At 36.6% G+C, this 19980-nt stretch overlaps 1 protein-coding gene across 1 annotated transcript in view; it reads left to right on the top strand.

Moving 5' to 3' along the window:
• The window catches only part of LOC125226802 (neuroligin-1-like), a 434243-nt gene extending 418848 nt beyond the window's left edge, over positions 1 to 15395 (top strand). Inside the window, 2 exon segments of the mRNA XM_048130906.1 lie at positions 12938 to 13017; positions 15063 to 15395. Of these exon segments, the coding sequence (XP_047986863.1) occupies positions 12938 to 13017; positions 15063 to 15146 (164 nt within the window). The 3' untranslated portion in view covers positions 15147 to 15395.
• Positions 15396 to 19980: the final 4585 nt, after the last annotated feature.

Here is a 19980-nt window from a genome sequence, read left to right as displayed (position 1 = left end):
AGAGATTCTTTCTGTCATAATTTACAGAAGATGGAATGTTTGTCTTTCATTTTGTGATCAAATTTGAAGCGTCGTTGGTTCGGAATTCACGGAAATCTTGGAAATACCGGTCGTGTTTTGTAAGGATTATGGAGTTGTGTGGTTAAATAATTTTGGTATTTTCTAAAATTCAAATGAAAAGAAAATAAGAGATCAAAGAAAATAATGAAAATGTACCTCTATTTAAAGTCACATGTATACCAATTATTTTTTTAAAGGAATTTCCGTAAAAATACAAAAACTATAAATTTAGCAATAGCATAAACAATACCCGTTCTTTATAAATTATTGTCGTTTTACATGTCGTAAAATATGTGTAAAAATAAAACAATTGTTTCTAAAAATATTTTACCTAACTTTTCATGGTAATAATTATTATGTCTTTTGCAAAACATTTCACATACCTCGTAAGTAGGTAAGGTCCCACGCCATTTTTTATATATACCATAATTTAGAAAAAAACATTTAAAATACCAACACCTACGTTAAAATTTACTTCACCGCGGCCATAATGACTGATAAAAACGCCGATAACAATCACCTACAAAACAGCTTTTCAAACCGAGTGAAAAACCTAAAGCGACGCTCTGAAAGACCTAACGTGCTCTTTTGTGCGAGAATCGTTTAAAATGAAAAATTACTTAGTTAATATTTCACAAGTTAGCGTTTTATGAAGAAAAATCCGTTCGGAAAAATGCTTTTTCCGTATCATCGTGAGTGGTAACTTTTGGGGCATGACTAAGAAGGTATTTTATAGGGTGCCCTTCGTAGGTTTACTGCTGACCGTTTTAAGTTATCTCTAGGATGACTAGGATCGTCCTTGTTACGAATGCTGGCCTCTGAATGTTTTTGTAGTTCATGTTGGATAATGTAATTAAGAAATAGCATAGCTTTAGGCTAGTTTCTTAAACTTAAAATAAAATATTTTATGAAGTGCACGAAATTAAGCACCACATAATTAGAAGAAAAATAATATGGACAATAGTTGTATTTAAACATAATTTATATTTAATAAGTCAAAGAGAAAGATATAAAGTAAATGAATTGACCGTGACGTCACTCCTCAGTATTTCATAGTAATTCCATATTAGCAAAATCGTTTTGACAGTTCTTAAAAAGAAGTTGATTTGACTAGTAGGAAACTAGCCTATTCTTCTGTGATTATCTACAATATTCTCATTCTAATAAAATAAAATAAATGAGGGCATAATTAGGACACCTAATTTTTGTGAAACTAAATAAAAACTCATATACCTACTTACACTACAATATTTACTTCTGTTTTAACGGTTTGTCATGAACGAAAGGTTTGTTATATGTCCAGAAAACTATACAGCTCTAGCTTTTACGTTCTACTTTTAGTCAAAAACTGTTATTGTTTTTTGCTAAAATACGAATAAACTATAAATTCGGAGAGAAGCCTTAATCATTACACAAATACACAGATAAGAAAATAAATAAATAAAAAATATGAGTTCAAGCCAGTTTGTCTAATACCAATTAAGATTATCTGTATGTTGGCAATAAATGCAGCCGCAAACAAGCAAACATCTACGAAATTAAGATGGCGGCCATTTATCAACCCGTCTCCGCTTCCGTCACATTTCGTGCTGTCATACTTTGTACCCTCGTTTATATATTTACTTTAGTTAATAATGTTGTGAAATGTTAAATGTCAGCTTTCAATTCATTATTCTACTTATCTTTATGGATAACGCAATTCTGGTATAATTTGTTCGCACAATATTAATGTTCAGTCTGAGTTTTGTGAAGTAAAGGAATAAATATTTTAAAATATCGTTGAGACAAAAGGCCTAACCGAGTGCGGAGCCTTTAAAATAGATTTAGATTTCTTTATTTCATGATAAAAAATACACTATAAATTTTGCTACATGTTAAAATTATGTTTATCTTCTCATCATGTTCGGCAAAAAATACATAATAAATATAAAAATAATAGTGTCTCTCGATAAGGATCGTCTTTACAAAAAGAAAATAAATAAGTCAGTCAAAGTAATCTTAACATGTGCACCTAATTCCAAAAATGTGCACCCAATGGGGGCACAATCTAAAATCCTCGACACGAGAATAAGAAGACTTTGACAGTAATTCTCTGTAGGTACACCCGATCCGAAAAGCGCGGGACAGAAAATTATGGAAACCAATGGCGGAGGCCTAGACCCTAAGCGGGGTCATGTAGACCGGATTATTTTGAAGTATTTGTTTGTTTGCCTTTATGCATGGAAATAAACGGCTTTATTATTATTATTACACCCGATCCTCTTTGTATGTACCAAAGTTTGATAAAACCTTAAACACTTCCGTAACCAACTAACCACGTCTTTAACGGGCGAACAAGCTGCGGTAACATTCGCGAGGACCCGTAAGTAAGTAAAAGTTCAACTCCAAACAACGTCGATTGGCAAAGTTAAGCACCACCACAGTACGATCTTTGTGTTTTTCCTGATACGACTTTACACAAACACACAATAAAAACTGTACTACACTGCAGATACCTTAAGATTGAATCTGTCGAGCACTGGTACTATTTAGAGAAAAATTAACCATCACATGGGGGTTATGACCCCAAACATGCGGCGGAATTAGATCCAACATGCCCCCTTTGAAACTGCACTGGCACTATCTCAATATTTTATGTTTGTGTATATAAAAAAAATATAAATATTAGGGGGACACCTTACACAGATCAACTTAGCCCCAAACTAAGCAAAGCTTGTACTATGGGTGCTAAGCGACGATATACATACTTAAATAGATAAATACATACTTATATACATAGAAAACATCCATGACTCAGGAACAAATATCTGTGCTCATCACACAAATAAATGCCCTTACCGGGATTCGAACCTGGGACCGCGGCTCAGCAGGCAGGGTCACTACCGACCGAGCCAGTATGTACTGTTAACAACACAGCTGTGATATACCAGGTGCCAAAAATACACACCTTAATGTACAGGCAATAAAGTTCTGTATACATAGTTTTGGCACTTTGTATTCACAGCTGCGTTCTTGACTATACATACACTCCAAAACCTTACTTTTAAATAAATTTTGCTTTCTTTTCTTAAAATAAACATGACTATATCTCTGAGGAATACCTGACTATGTTTTAACGCCTCATTTACAACATCATTAGCACTACCGCTTCCATCAACGTCATTTTGGGAACAGAAGGTAATCTTTGTAATTACTTTTTTCTTAGGAAAATACTAAATATCAAATGTTTGCTGTACACGAAATACAATATATTTAATATTGTCTTCGGTTACCGCGATAGTCATGAAATAAAACTATGGAAACGGATTATATCGCGTATAATGAATTTATGATTCATCCCGACGTTTCGAACACTTTACAGCATTCGTGGTCAACGGGTGACTCAATATATTTAGTGAAATATTAGTTAGAACAGATGCTACGTTGCTGACAAATCGATTTTTAAGGATCTATGTGATGAGCACGGAGTTCCGGAGTCATATATGTTTTCTATATGTATGTAACTATTTGAATCCATACTCATATTATAAATGGGAAAGTGTGTGTCTGTTTGTTTGTCCGTCCTTCACGGCAAAACGGAGCGACGAATTGCCGTGATTTTTTAAGTGGAGATAGTTGAAAAGATAGAGAGTGACATAGGCTACTTTTTGTCTCTTTCTAACGCGAGCGTAGCCGCGGGGAGAAGCTAGTATTATATATATCTTTGTCTGAATACCCACAATACAAGCTTTCTTGAGCTTACCATGGGACTCAGTCAGTCTGTGTAATATCCTATATTCTTTGTTTATGTAAGTATATAGTTTTATATATTTTTAAATTAAAGGAATAATTGAAAAATTCACACCTCCGGCAGGACTCGAACCTGCGACCTTGCCGGGGCCATCGCACTCCCAACTGCGCCACGGAGGCCTGCTGGATGTGAGCGAATTTATCCATGCCTTCCCTCAATCGTAGTCACAGCTACATGGAATATTATAAACGAAAACACTGGCAAATCATTTCCAAAACAAACGATTGATCGAATCAACATAAATGGAAATGTTATTACAAAGGGTGAGGATATCGCCAATACTTTTAATAACTTCTTTACACAATCTAGGGATCCTACTAACGACAACTCTACTCGTGACACGGAGTTAATGAAAACATTAGGTAGTTCTAACTGTTCCTCGATATACTTAAACCCGACTGACTATGTTGAAATAATTAAAATCATAAAATCCCTTAGAAACACTAAATCGGCCGGATATGATGACCTTTCCACGCTATTAATCAAAAATAATATTAATACACTTGCAGGACCTTTGAGTCATGTTGTAAATTTATCAATGATTGAGGGCGTTTTCCCAGATCGGCTAAAGCATAGTGTTATTAAACCTTTACTTAAAAAAGGGGATAAGGAAATTTGTGATAATTATAGACCTATTGCCATTATACCAATACTGTCTAAAGTATACGAAAAGGTTCTATACAGACGATTGCTTCACTTCCTTGACAGACATGAAATTTTGAATAATAATCAATTTGGATTTAGACGACAAAAATCTACTACTTTGGCTATATATGAGTTAATTAAGGATCTTACTATATCTAGAGATAATAGGACACCAATAACAACGATCTTCATGGATATGTCCAAGGCTTTCGATTGCGTCTCGCATAGTATACTATTAAATAAACTCTACCACTACGGCATACGAGGGAACTGCAATGACTGGCTACGGACGTACTTGACAGATAGGACACAAAGAACTGAAATTACGTCATACTGTCCGAAGACCAAATCCCTATCTAAAACATTGTCCAGCCAGTCAAATGTTAACATGGGAGTACCGCAGGGGAGCATACTTGGGCCGTTATTATTCCTAGTTTACATTAATGACCTCCCCAATGTCACACATAACAAGGTCCTTCTCTTTGCTGACGACTGCTCCGTCATTATTCCTGGTAACGACACCGTAACTTACCAATTAGAGGCAAATGTAGTGTTTAATAATATTAACACCTGGTTGTTGAGAAACAAACTGAAAGCCAACATAAGTAAAACCAAATACATGGAATTCTACGCTCCCCAGAGTAACGCTAAAAACCTAATAATCAAACATAATCAGGAAGCCATTGAAAGCGTCGAAACTATAAAATTTCTCGGGGTAATGCTGGATTGCCATTGTGACTGGCGAGCGCATATTGAATATCTGGTCGATAAGCTGAACAGATTTGTGTTTGCTCTGCGTAGAATATCACAGGTGGTGTCCCAAGAATCTGCCCTCCTGGCGTTCCATGGTCACATTATGTCCAACCTTCGTTACGGGCTGATTTTGTGGGGTAACTCAACATATGCCCAAGAAGCGTTCCTCCTACAAAAAAAATGCGTTAGAGCAATCTGCGGTGCCAAAACAATGGATTCATGTAGACCGTTGTTCAAAAAATTAAAAATTCTTCCGTTACCAACATTATACATTTATGAAACATGTCTTTTTGTGAAAACTCATATCAGTCAATATAAAATCATGAAATCTAACCCTAGGTCAACATCTAAATTCCATGGACTCAATATCAGTTATCCAGTCCACAACTCAGTTCATTTTGAAAAATCGATTCTTTTCATGTCTGTCAAAATCTTTAACCACTTGCCAAATGATTTAAAATCCATAGATTGTCAAGGTTTCAAAACCAAATTATTTAAGTGGTGTTTACAAATAATGTTCTACTCAGTTGGTGAACACTTTGTATCCACTAATATGTAATATTTTTTTTATTATTATTATTGTATCCTATTGTAATTACTTTTTTTGACATTATGAAAATTCTATACGAGCCACTTTTCTGTATGCATGACATTTACCTATCATTACTATGTTCTTTACAATTTTTATTTTCTTATTATGTATTTCAAATCTGACATTGCGATATCTACTTTCATTTTTTAATGGTTTAATGACATGCATATCGAGAGTCAAGAGTATTGTACGCCAAATTCTGGCAGATTGTGATGTTACAAAATACTTACCCTATCATCATTTATAACCACTCACATTCGAACAATAAATTGAATTGAATTGAATTGAATTGAATTCTCAATCGCCTTAGTTTTACTACGGGAATATTGGCTGTGCTATTGTGACCTACAGTAGGTATATTTGACTCGCTCAGGCACCTTTTCTTTAATCAACATCAAAATACCTCTCTGTATTCATATTATTCAACGGTCTCAAAACAAACCTTAATAAAAACCACATACTCACAAACATCATCATTATTGCGACATGAAATTTAAAACGTAAAAGACATTGATAAACGCCCAACAACCATCAAACGTTGGATGTATCGTTAAACCGAACTTCAAAAGGCCCGAAAACCGAGGGGCTTATAAAAGATACGTATTGTACGGATAGCATGCAAAAGGGGAGTTTCATAGAAGATAAACTTTAGTAAAATATATTGTTCAGTACATACCATGGTGCTATTTTATCGCAGTTGTGCGAGAAGTAGATTTTTTACTTCAATCGACTCTATGGACTAAAAACGTAACGTGCGAAGAGGAAATTCTTAACTCGTGTCGATTTAAAACTGCCCGCCACTCGTTTCGACCTTCCTCTTTTCCGCAGTTGCATCGTAATGCACTATTACAAAAAGGTTGATATTTAAATATTTTACTCTGAGGCATAAAAGAGATTTTCGAAGTTAGTTGTAGGGAAAGTGCCAAAATGTAAAATTTAACCTAGCTCTCTCTAGATGATTTATAATAAGTTTTCCTGCTGTCTCTCCGTAGTCATCGGAAACGATCGATGGGGACAAACCGCAACGTCCTGGGTCGGGGCACAACTAAACCACACCTCGGACACTGGCGATTAAATATATGAAAGAGGCGCGTTCCGAGCACACAGTCTAAGCTCGTGTAGGTGAACGCGTACTATGCTTGTATGAGTGAGATATGACAGGTCGACTGTTCGCGTTTTTGACAGGCGGTAACTGTCAGGTAACCGAGAGGGGGTGGGCGGCACTTTCAGCGGGGAGCGGGAGTGGCCATACTGTACGATAGTACTCTTTATTATACTGTGACTAAACTACCACGGGTTTCAACACATTGTCTCGAAACATAGATCTTATTGAACCGTTTTTAAGGTCATAAGTCAAGAACACATGCGTGTTTTCGTATGATTAAAATTTATTTATTTTCCTTCTTAAAGTTAGGTTTTTTTATATAATATGATTAAAAAAGAAAAAAATACAAAACCACTTACAAAAAACATACAAAATATATATACATTATAAAAAACCTAACCTAGGGTGTCGCTAGCAGCGGAACAGGGCCCAAGCTGCCGGTGGTTAGGGCTGCAGAGAGAGGAACCGTCGGACTATCCGCGCCGTGTCCAAGATCACCGCCTTCTGCATCTGACCCTTGATCCAGCCACCTAGCGAGAGACTCTTAAGATGTTGGTCGAGACTCTTCGCTGCTATCGGAAACGGCTATCGGAACAATGATCGTCGAACCAATATCCCACATGGCGGTTATCTCGTGAGCCAAGTCTAGGTACTCACTGGACTTGTCCTCGGCTTTCACGAGATTCTCATCATGGGGAATGGTGATGTCAACGATTATTATGGTACTTGCCATAATGGATGATAATTCGATAGAGTTGCGATAGAAACTAGTCGATAATAATAATTTGGAAGACGGAGCCTTCACAATTAATCCGTGAGTCGGCGTGCAGCGTATCAGATTTTGAATTTTAATTTACGGTTCTTTGCAATAATACCGAAATGATATGAAACTCGTTTTTTTCCTCAGTTGTGTTGAAGAACGTCATATGAAACCTATCACACTTGTATCATAATGTGCCTACTATTTCAATTTATTGTAGTAATCGTACACCATATATAGACTAGTATATTGACCAGTATATATAAACCGTGATTACCTTTTTGCAACTGCGTCGCAATATCGGGACCTCAATAAAAATCAAAAAGGTAATCACGGTCTATATCCCGGTCAATATAAGTCTAATGGAATTCACGAATCATTTAAAACTCGAACACTTATAACTCACGGTAGAAGGCTCTGCTAACTACGGAATGGAGTGTTTTCAAGGGTTTTTGTTTGAGTTCCGAACTTGACGGGGGTTCTTGGCTTGTTGATATTGGAGGTGTCATGATGATTGAAGACTGAAAGTAGGAAGGATATCAATGAAGGCACACTGACATTATAGGTATCACGCCAGGCGGCGCCTGTGGAAGTGCCTAGGTACGTCACTGTCATTCATATGTGATAGAGAGAAAAAACATATCTTCTCACTCTCACGTTTGAAATTCTTTGTGTGCAATGGACTAATAAGGTGGCGCCATCTGTCATATCCTTTGAGTGTGCCTCCTCATTAATTGAGAATACAAGTAAAACTGCAGTTTGGTGGATTAGTTTATGGTTTACTCTGAGATTTACATAATGCTTAGGTATTTTAGGGTACAGCCAGCATCAAAAGCAGTGGATCAAAAAACACTCCAGAAGTAACTACCTTTCTGCAACCGCTTTTAAATGAAAATAATTATTAAACTTTGACATTTCTGTCCGAATGTATCTGTACAGGGTACGTACCCGAATGGCACAAATGCTCACGAAACGCTCACGAAACGAAACGCTCGTAGATATCTATCTCTATCGCTCGTGCGTATTGCCGCGACAGAGCCAGACTACCTTTCGCGGCGTTTCGTTTTCGTTTCGCATCGCAGAAATGCCTTTCGGCGACGGCACTGTTATGGAAACGTACGAATGTGTCATGCTATTTCAGTCAGTCTCAGTACAAGATGTACTGACATTAACGGAACTAGCATGATAAATACGAACGTTTCCAGAATAACCTAACCACAAAATTAAATTTAAAAAAAAACCCCAACCGCGACATAGTAGACCGATTTTCATGAAACATGGCTAAGAACACTTCCGACTAATTCAGCTTTCAGACAAAAAAAATTAAATCGGTTCATCCGTTCGGGATCTACGATGCCACAGACAGACACACACAGATACAAACAAACAGACAGACAGACACGTCGAACTTATAACACCCCGTCGTTTTTGCGTCGGGGGTTAATAATACGAAGGAAACCCTTTTCGCACTGCGTCTGTATGTATATTAAGAAAAGTGTTACTGGACGCAAGATATTGCTTTTGACGCTGACTGTGCGTAACCAAGTGCATAAACGTTTACGATACTATCGCCATCGCAGCTAGCTATCTCTACAGCTCTTCCGTATTGACACGACAGAGCCAGACTGCGTTTATACAGGCGTCTAGCGTCAACGATTGTCATTTATTATCAGTGATCGGTTTTTTGGATTCACCCTCGCGGGATATCAAGTAGAAAAGTTAATATTGATACCACGAAATTATCTCTAAGGAACTTTTTACTCTTACATGGCAACCAGTTGAGACAAAAACTTCTATTCTTTTCCTAATCTCTACACTCTATTAAGCAAAATATATTAGAACCTCCACAAAGTATTACCTTACATCTATCATGATATTCATGATGGAAAAAATACTTCAAAATCTTGACATTGACATTTCATTATTTTCTTTGGATTTCAGTTCTAATTATTTGCTTCTAAGGATTGCATAAATAAATAGTACTAGCTGTATAATTTATGTTACCATAATATTAGGTCACAGGTTATCGTATAAGTGCAAATACATTTATTTTTTTGCCTTTTCTAACAACATTAAGCCCGGATTCCCGGGGCATATCCATACTAACATAATGATTGAGGTCGTTCACCCCATGTCGAATCCAAAAAACCGATCACTGTTTATTATGGATTGTCACATAACAAGGGAGCAAAAACGAACACTGAACAAAACTTTTTTTTAAATATTTGGATTTAAATGAAATTAAGATTTGGAATTAAATATTTATTTTTCTACTTGTTTACAACAATATCTATAGGTACGAGTGATTATTGCTTTTACTGTTCATCTGTGTGTAGGTTTACCTATGTCTGTTACCAAACTACAAGTTATAGTTATACTTAAATGGGTATCCTATAATTTTATATTTATCTAGGACAACTAGGTAAATCAGTTTGAACAGGGCTCCATAACAATAATTGTATTATTTAAAACATTTTAAAATAAACCACCAATTATTGTATTTACTTCAAAATACAATGCGGTGGCGGTTTATTTCAATTAATAGTGGTAATACCAAACAAAAAACATTGTTAAGAGCAACTGACAAGCTATGTTATAAATGTATTATTCAGCAACACTGACGCATACGACTTTCCTGCTCAGAAGAGTCCTCGCGTCGCAATTTCTTACGCTTTTGAAGCGTTTCGTAGCTAGCTGTCCCTATCGCTCTTCTGTAGTAGCGCTACAGAACCAGTCTGCGATTCGATCGCCACGGATCGTCAATGATTTTCACCTTGGCTAGGATTTTTCTAGGCCTACGTCACTCGCTCGCGGTCGCGCGTTAAGTACCTACACGCTAGCCGTTCATTCGAATGAACAAGTGGCAGAGGGGCGCCCCGCGCCCGCCTGTGTAGTCGCGTGGCACGTACCTACTACTCTTCTTAGTTTTACGTAGTAACTTATTAGTATTAGTTAAATAAAGTGTAGGTATTTGTCATTTTCCGGGCGAGTGACGGCTCAGCCACAACATTGGTCTAAGCGCGACAGCGGTGAGCGGCGGCCATACATTGGAGCGAGACACAGCGATGGGACTTTTCATTCGCACGTATGGCTGCCGCTCACCGCTGTCGCGCTTAGACCAATGTCGTGGCTGGGCCGTGAAGGATCTGTTACGTCAGTAACTTATTAATAATCTGTGCTTTTGCTTCAAGTACAGAAAGACATTTTCGTCTGAAATTACCTCAGCAGGCCTAGCACATGATGGCCGCGAGAGTATGTCGCCGCGAGATAGACTACCTGTCCTTATGTCATTAATACAGTTAGACAAAGACGTGTCATCTATCTCGCGGCGACATACTCCCGCGGCCATCATGTGCTAGGCCTACAGAGCATAATAATACTAGAGAGCGAACACGCCTTCAGCGGGCGTGTAGCAGTGGTTACCTCGTGGAGCAATTGAGCATATACGGTTGTCGTTGTGTGCGTGCGTGATAACACGACTCACATGGTCGTTCACGTGTACGCAGACATGGAAATGATAAATATTAAAATATTGTAGGACATTCTTACACAGATTGACTGAGCCCCACGGTAAGCTCAAGAAGGCTTGTGTTGTGGGTACTCAGACATCGATATATATAATATATAAATACTTATATACATAGAAAACATCCATGACTCAAGAACAAATATTTGCGCTCATCACACAAATAAATGCCCTTACCGGTATTCGAACCCGGGACCGCGGCGCAGCAAGCAGGGTCACTACCGACTGCGCCAGACCGGTCGTCATGATGAGAGTGTATTCCGCAATAGAAGCGTCCACGTACAAGTGTGGGGGTTGAAGAACATGCTACAACCGTATTCAATACCGATCGACATATCCGATCTCCTGTGGAAACTACATTAATAACCTAACCACAAAATTAAAATTTTGAAAAAAAAACCCCACATAGTGGACCGATTTTCATGAAACATGTCTAATAACACTCCCGACTAACTCAGCTTTCAAACATAAAATAACTAAATTTAAATCAGTTCATCCGTTCGTAAGCTCGATGCCACAGACAGACACACAGGCAGACAAACAGACAGACTCGTTTTTGCGTCGGGGTTTAAAAAATCGTCCTTTTTGTATATGAAGCAAAAGGACCCTTTTGGCACCGAATGTCGAAAATATATTTGTAATTACGAAACCTCAATAAATGGCATAACGCGGTTTCAATAATTACGTTCCGAGCTGCTCGACTGTGAGGCTGTGAGCGCGTTATGCCAGGAAATAAATGGTACGGACATTTCTGGCCAGTATCATTTATAATTATTTTTATTAACATTCTTATACTTAACCCTTTTTAGGGTTCCGTAGTCAACTAGGAACCCTTATAGTTTCGCCATGTCTGTCTGTCCGTCCGTCCGTCCGTCCGCGGATAATCTCAGTAACCGTCAGCACTAGAAAGCTGAAATTTGGTACCAATATGTATATCAATCACGCCAACAAAGTGCAAAAATAAAAAATGGAAAAAAATGTTTTATTAGGGTACCCCCTACATGTAAAGTGGGGGCTGATATTTTTTTCATTCCAACCCCAACGTGTGATATATTGTTGGATAGGTATTTAAAAATGAATAAGGGTTTACTAAGATCGTTTTTTGATAATATTAATATTTTCGGAAATAATCGCTCCTAAAGGAAAAAAAAGTGCGTCCCCCCCCTCTAACTTTTGAACCATATGTTTAAAAAATATGAAAAAAATCACAAAAGTAGAACTTTATAAAGACTTTCTAGGAAAATTGTTTGAACTTGATAGGTTCAGTAGTTTTTGAGAAAAATACGGAAAACTACGGAACCCTACACTGAGCGTGGCCCGACACGCTCTTGGCCGGTTTTTTAAATATCGTTTAGTGGCAGAGAAATTTTCAAGGAAATCTACCTACCTACACTCTTACAGTACCTAAGTTGTACCTAAGAGACGCACGCCCTGAGGCGCGGAACGGACGACCGCGCCACGCCGCCTGAATGTAATTTAAAAAACGTCTCCTCAGTACATTTTGTACAGGAAGGACGCGCAAGGGACGCGCAAGAGACGTCTCTTGGCGCGCCTGGGGGCGCGTCTTACGTCTTTCCTATACAAAATGTACTGAGGAGACGTTTTTTAAATTACATTCAGGCGGCGTGGCGCGGACGTCCGTTCCGCGCCTCAGGACATGCGTCTCTTGAGTGGGGACGGTCCCTAAGGGGTTTTTTTGTTTATAGGAAGCTGTAGCAGCCGCGCAGCCACAGGGTCCCTCAACAGTGACCCCACCGTTCCGTCCCCGAGGAAGAGCACCCTAAAAGTAATGTCATTTAGCTGGCAACTCTGTTCAATAATCTAGTACCTATATTTATCTGTGATCACGGAAACCGCTCTAACGATTTCGCTGTTTGTTATGTGAGGGGTTTTCAAGTGTGAAAAATTGATCTAACTTAAGTCTTAGGTTCAGGGAAACGCGATTTTTTGAGTTTTCTAACTGCGAGCAAAGCTCGGTCACCTACCTACTCGCATTTGTTAAAAAAACCCCGCATCAAAACGATTTGATAGCCGTGGGTCCAAAATGTGCTTAGTTTTAAATATCTAAGCATAATAAGCTTAGGTATACCACAGACAGACAGATGGACAGCGGGAAGCCAACTTTGTTTTATAATTATGTACAATATACTATGTATGTATGTATGTATGCAGGTATGTATGATTATTACTAAATGACGAAATTGTGATTCCGATCCGTCAGGAATCCGGTCCCTCAATGTTAAAATCAGTGGCATATTTCACAACGTGACAATTGTTGCCCGGCAGTGACCTGTTTATCAACAAGGAAATATTGACACTATGGTGAAATGGCCCACAGAAACCACTTACAGAACCCGGAATCTAGACTTTCATAAAATTAGAATATGCTTGATACACGCCATTTTAAATGTTCGCTGACAAAGTCCTAATTTATGCCACAGCATGACTCTGCTCTGATGACATCCATGCGTACAAGACAAATAAGTCATTCCACACACAGTTGGCAACATTGAATGTGTGCCAAACATGTCAATAGTTTTATCGCTGCATGTAATAAAACCTTTATTGAATGGCTCGGATTTATGGCCTGTCTGACGTCGTGGAATATTATTTTATAACTATAGCCTGTCAACCAAATTTTGGCAGGAGCAATGTACATCAAACTAAAGTATGGTATCCCTATGAAACGTACAAAAACCAGCAATGTACGTCGAACAGCCACAGATATTTTTTTTCCAAGGGCTCGCCTTTCCTTCCTTACAAATTAGATAATGTATTAAAAAGGGACGGATATGTGCTAGTTATTTCTCTTTTTGGTAGGACGGAGATTTCCACAGATAAGATACAAATGACACGCGAACTTCCACCAATTTTCAAAACTAGTGTTGCTAGCCCGCGATTTTTCAAATTTGCCGCCTTTTTCTAGTGACAAGATTTGGTTGACGGTCTATATTATTTGGGTCTTCACATGAAACAATTTTCTAAATGGCAAACTATTGCAAAGAATATACATGAACCAATCCTTGCAACAAGAATTTTAAAAATTTCTGACTCTGCCTTGCAGTTAGATTCCTAGCCTTACCTACACAAGATTTTAAAGTGCCTATATTTATACAGATTAAGCGAACTATTATTTTTTACGGTAGGTTTTGTAATACGACCAAGACCTGAGGGTACAATACATGGATAGGCTGAAAGGAGGTTACCTAAGTTTACCCAGACCTAGACCAAAATTCAATGGGAAATGATTCGACTGTAACAACCTGGCAGGCGGTAACAAAAAAAAATCCCAAGGGTTGTCTAAAAGTAGAAAATCTGCCTCCTAAGAAAATGAATAAAATACCCCAAAATTTTTTTGGGATACAATACAACTCTAATATTTTCAATTATTGATAGATACCTACTTACAAAGCTAAACCTAGCTTGTGTGCGATCAAATGTGAGATCTTCTAAATTCATCATAATCCTCCTTGCGTTATCCCGGCATTATCCGCGGCTCATTCCGGAGCCTGGGGTCCGCTTTGACAACTAATCCCAAGATTATGAAAGCGTCTGCCATCTGACCTTCCAACCCGATGGGTAACTAGGCCTTATTAGAATTAGTCCGGTTTCCTCACGATGTTTTCCTTCACCGAAAGGCGACTGGCAAATATCAAATGATATTTCGCACTTAAATCCCGAATAAGTCATTGATACCATTGGTGCCAGGGTTTGAACCCGCGATCTCCAGATTTCCAAATTATCTCCGAAGATCTTCCAAATTATCTCCAAAGATCTTCCAAATTATCTCTTCCAATTATGTGTTACTAACATATGTTTAAATTCCAACAGCGTAGCAGCGAAACCGAACTGAAGGAGCGTCCGGGCGCCGCGCCGGCAAAAAAGCGCGTCCAAATCCAGGAGATCTCAGTCTAGAAGAATTTTAGAAGAATTCAGAAGATTCCAAAATAATAAGAAGAATTTAGACGTCGCGCTGGCAAAAATGAGCGTCCAAATCCAGGAGATATAAGTTTAGAAGGGTTCTAGAAGCATCCGGAAAGTGCTGGGACAACCTTTGAGAATCTAAGCGCCGCTCTGGTAAAAATACACGTCGAAATCCAAGAAATGTGAGTCTGGAAGAATCCAGAACGTGCTGGAACAACCACTGATACTCCGGGCGCCGGCAAAAAAGTGTATCCAAATCTAGGTGATATCAATCTACCGACTACCGAGAAAGTTACAGAATAATCAATCCAGGCATCGACTGGCAAAAAGTGCGATTCATACCAATTTTAAAGAATAAATAAGTGATGATGTTGACTTTAAAAACAATTGTGAACAGCATTCGTTTAAGTCCTCAATGTGAAAATTTTAAAAGTGCGAAGTTACATTGAATTAAACACGAAACTACGGAATCATAGTGTAGGTATCTAACAGATTTTATAGTGCGAAAGTGCGACACCGATATTCAATGGACTAAAACTAGATTACGAATAACCTACTTTTAGAAAATAATGTATGTTCTTATTGATTATTAAGTATGTATAATGTAATTGGCCATTTGATTATTTAAATCCTTTTGCGTACAGCATCTCTCTCGTCAATAGTTGTATGACAGTGAAATGTATGGAGTGGAGTGCGTATTTATACACTATAAACATTTTATTTATTTCGAAACGCGGTTTATAGACATTCTTTCTCAAAATGTATATTATTATGGTATTATTTAGAAATCAGTGCAATATTTGGAAAGCGTCTATTGAAACAAAAATGTACCTGCTAAATTTGGTACTTACCTCGAATAATATTTGGCGTTAGACCAATCAATAAACACCTTTATTACGATTAGAATAAATAGGTATGTACTTATTGTACCTACCTATAAAATTGCCAAAACAATATATGTCATTGGATAACGAGCAAAAAAAAGCTGTAAAAAACATAGCAAACAAAGCTACTTCTGAAACAGAGGATTAATCCGGCGAACATAATAGAGAGAAAGTTTTGATGAATATTCCAGATAATCGCTTGAGCTGACCAAACTCTGGCACGAAACTTCAACGCAAATTTTCTAAAATATACCTAGCCAACAGCACAATCGCTTACGCTTTATACCTTTCCCTATCGCCCTTCTGTAGTGGCAGACAGAACCAGACTGCGATTCTACCGCTATGTAATCAACGATTCTCACTTCCGCTAACCCGCCTTATCTTTCACGTCTCTAATTCCGTTATCAGTTTCAAGTAAAAATTCTTTTCAAATTCAGACGTAACCTAATTTTGGCGATGTGAGGGTAGTGAGAGATAAAAGTGTCCAAGTGGAGTGAAAATGAAATTGTGAAGTGAGGCGGAATCGGTCGCTGATATTGCTCGGTACGCAGGTGGACGGTCCGTTACTCTTGCACAGTGTATGACAGACAGTAGGGAGAACTGAAAAAAAAAAAACTAATCCAATTGTCAATTCTAGAATTCTAGTTCTAGTCTAGTTTGTAGTAGTTTTGTTGTAGTTTCAAATCGTCGAGAAATAAGTCAATTTTTTTATAATTACTCCCGAAATATTTAGTGGAAAATTATGTCACCGGCAAAAAAAAACGCAGAAAATAATGCTGCAATAATTGTACAACAATCTCTAGAAATGAGATTGCGTCAGATATTTTTTCGGACGGTTTTTTTTGTGCCATGTTGTTGTCGGTGACTGGACAACTTAAAACTCGTTCGATATTTTATTATTTTTTTATCTTAGTCGAGAATTGCCAATTGGATTTGCTATAGCTAATGTTGTAAATCGTCGAGAAATAAGTCATACATATGTTTAATAATTACTCCCAAAATATAAAGTGGAAAATTGTAATAAAATTCGGATTTCATATTTCATTTAGTTCAGTTAGCGAATTAATTTGCATTTTTCCTATATTTCCGTACCTTTTTGGTGATCGTTGGATGGTTTTCACAATATCTTTACTCACAAAATATATTCTATAAGGAATCAATCGAGAAGTTTCGATTTTTGTATAGGAATTTCTATAAAACAATTACCTAAGAATTAATGACTATTATAATGACCGTGCGTATGAACAGGATTATTTATGTAAGTTAACTATGGCTCAAAACTCAGTCATAATTTAGCGTGTAAATAAAATTGTAATTTAAATGTAATTTATCACCAATTGTCTTTTACGTAACCGCAGTTGATCACAAATCGAGGTTTATTTTTTATGTTAATTTCTAAAAACATTTTTTTGTAAATATTTTTTTTATTATTTTCGGTTTCTTCGTAATAATAAGATGTGCAAAAATATGTATGAGTTATTTAGCATAGATATGTGAAAATGTGACAAATATTGATGAATTTCATAATCAATTTCTTCGGTGAATTTGGACTGGTTTGGACATTCAGAATGTCGATATGTATAATATTAAAATAAATTTTATGATGTACCATTTTGATAAGTTTAATAAACTCGGTGAAATAAACATTATATTATACCTATTTAAGATTTAACATTTTTATTTAACATTATCTTAAGAAAATGTATTTAAAAAATCAAAAATAGTAATTAAACTTTGGCACGAGGTGCTTATAAAAATATTAGTATTTTTTGACATGTAAACTTTTTTTATTGCAAAAATAAAACTCAAAATTATAATAATTAGATTCTGAAAACTGGATAATCGTGTTTCTGTTATTTTTGAAGTGAACACTTGGTATAAAAATAAGGATATTATGCTTACCTACTGCAATGATTTTACTGTGGCCAGCTCCAGGCAGCCGAGCGAAAGCTGTGTGTTGTGTGTGTGTGTATGTGTGTACCTACGTTATATGTCCGTATGTGCGGAGCACTTCTACCTCTGACCAAATGTACGGCTTTAGTCTCAGTTACAACCTGATACTCCAATCAACGAAGGCGTCTATAATTTATTTATCTGTAAATAAAACATTTTTTTTTAATTTATTTTTTGAGATTTCTTAGATGAATTGGTCCAGCTTTGAATTTTGATCTTTAGACTGTAAATATAAAATAACTTACGTTGACTGGAGTATTATTAAACATCTGTTGTTATGTTAAAGATATATCGAATTTACTCCTAGTTGAATTATATTATATACTTTATTGAATATCGTTAGCGATTCAGAACTTTACTTTGGAGTTTCCTCCTCTTGTTATCTTCCAATTCCTTTAGTAGAATTGTTAATTGTTTACTTATTGGAAGTTTTCGCAAAAAGTGTATCTTTAACTTTTTAAAATAATATTTTAACTAGAAAAAACTTTACCAGTGTTTTGAAAACACTATTTCCAGCATAATAATCAATTGTAGCAATAAGACAAGTTTTATCTTTCGTTACACACTGAAAAATATAAAACATATAAATTATTATTATCTCTCCCTACCTATGCAATACGTGACATTCAAAAGCAAGTATTATAAGAATTTTAGTTCTTATATGTAATACTTGTTTTTAAGGTTTAAGATACATTTTTTCCTGAAAACACCCAAAGATTATACAATTCCCATTTTCGAAATCATAAGATTACTACTAATATAAGTACTTTGGTACTGTAAATAGATCGATTTTAGAATAAATCTGTACATAATAGAATGTCGGTATTTGTGAACTCGATGAAAAGAGGTTTAAATAAAGACCATTTTTCCTGAAAAATTGTTTTATTTTTTATTTATTCATTGATAGGATTAGCAGGTCATTGTCACATTATTTTTAGTTGCCAGTAGAACAGATTTTATTTATTTCATGGCCTGGATAGGTTATTCATGGGGATACTGGCTTTAAGTTTAATTTTATGGCAAAAAAAATTAATTGGTGTACGCGTTAGTCACTAAATAAATGTAAGAAATAGAAATGTTTTATTAACACACTATAAAGTCTTTTCAACAGAGACATGTTCCGATATTTCTGAGAGCTTTGGCAGCTTCGATACTTGCGTGATGGGGACTGGACCTACATTTTGGTAAAAATAATCAATAAATCTTATACTTATTCGGATTGTGTCTTAGATATTGTGCAGATATATTTTTTTAATTTAGAACCTTTGAAGGCCTAGACTAGACATATTATGTTATAAAGCCGCAATTATGTTATAAAATTTTAACGTAATCACAGGTGTTATTGGACTTTTATAGTTCACGTTTTCAACGTGAAGCCATTTTGGTCAGTGTCCATTCGACATATCTTCGGACACCTCAGGTATTCGTCCAATTCAATTTAGCACATTCCTTGGCCGTTTGAAACTTCTTTTCTTGGTAACAGTACGTGAGCGGTTTCCAAATTTTCTTTTTTGGGGTAGCTTTTCAAGTTAACGTGGAAAGCTTTTAAGTAAGTATGTGGGTATAGTTTTATTGAAGATAAAAAATACAACTTGACTTAGACTAATAGAGTAACTTCAATATAACAAAGGGACTAACATCAGGAATGGGATCTCTTTCAGATGAGCTAAGGTTATGACTAGAAATGAAGTAACGATGATGACTAATAAAACGACCGGTCTGGCTCAATCAGTAGTGACCCTGCCTACTAAGCCGCGGTCCTGGGTTCGAATCCCGGTAAAGGCATTTATTTATGTGATGAGCACAGATATTTGTTCCTGAGACATGGATGTTTTCTATGTATATGTATTGTTTCCATGTATTGTATTATGTATTTATCTTTGTATTTAGCTTTGCTTAGTTTGGGGCGAGGTTGATCTGTGTAAGTTGTCCCCAATAAAAATAATAAAAATAAAAATGTACAGTCTCCCCAATAAATATACTCCATC

Source organism: Leguminivora glycinivorella, chromosome 6 (genome assembly GCF_023078275.1).
Source record: "Leguminivora glycinivorella isolate SPB_JAAS2020 chromosome 6, LegGlyc_1.1, whole genome shotgun sequence".
Lineage (NCBI taxonomy): Eukaryota > Metazoa > Arthropoda > Insecta > Lepidoptera > Tortricidae > Leguminivora > Leguminivora glycinivorella.
The sequence above is the reverse complement of the archived record's forward strand: the minus strand, read 5'-3'. Positions and strand labels throughout refer to the sequence as shown.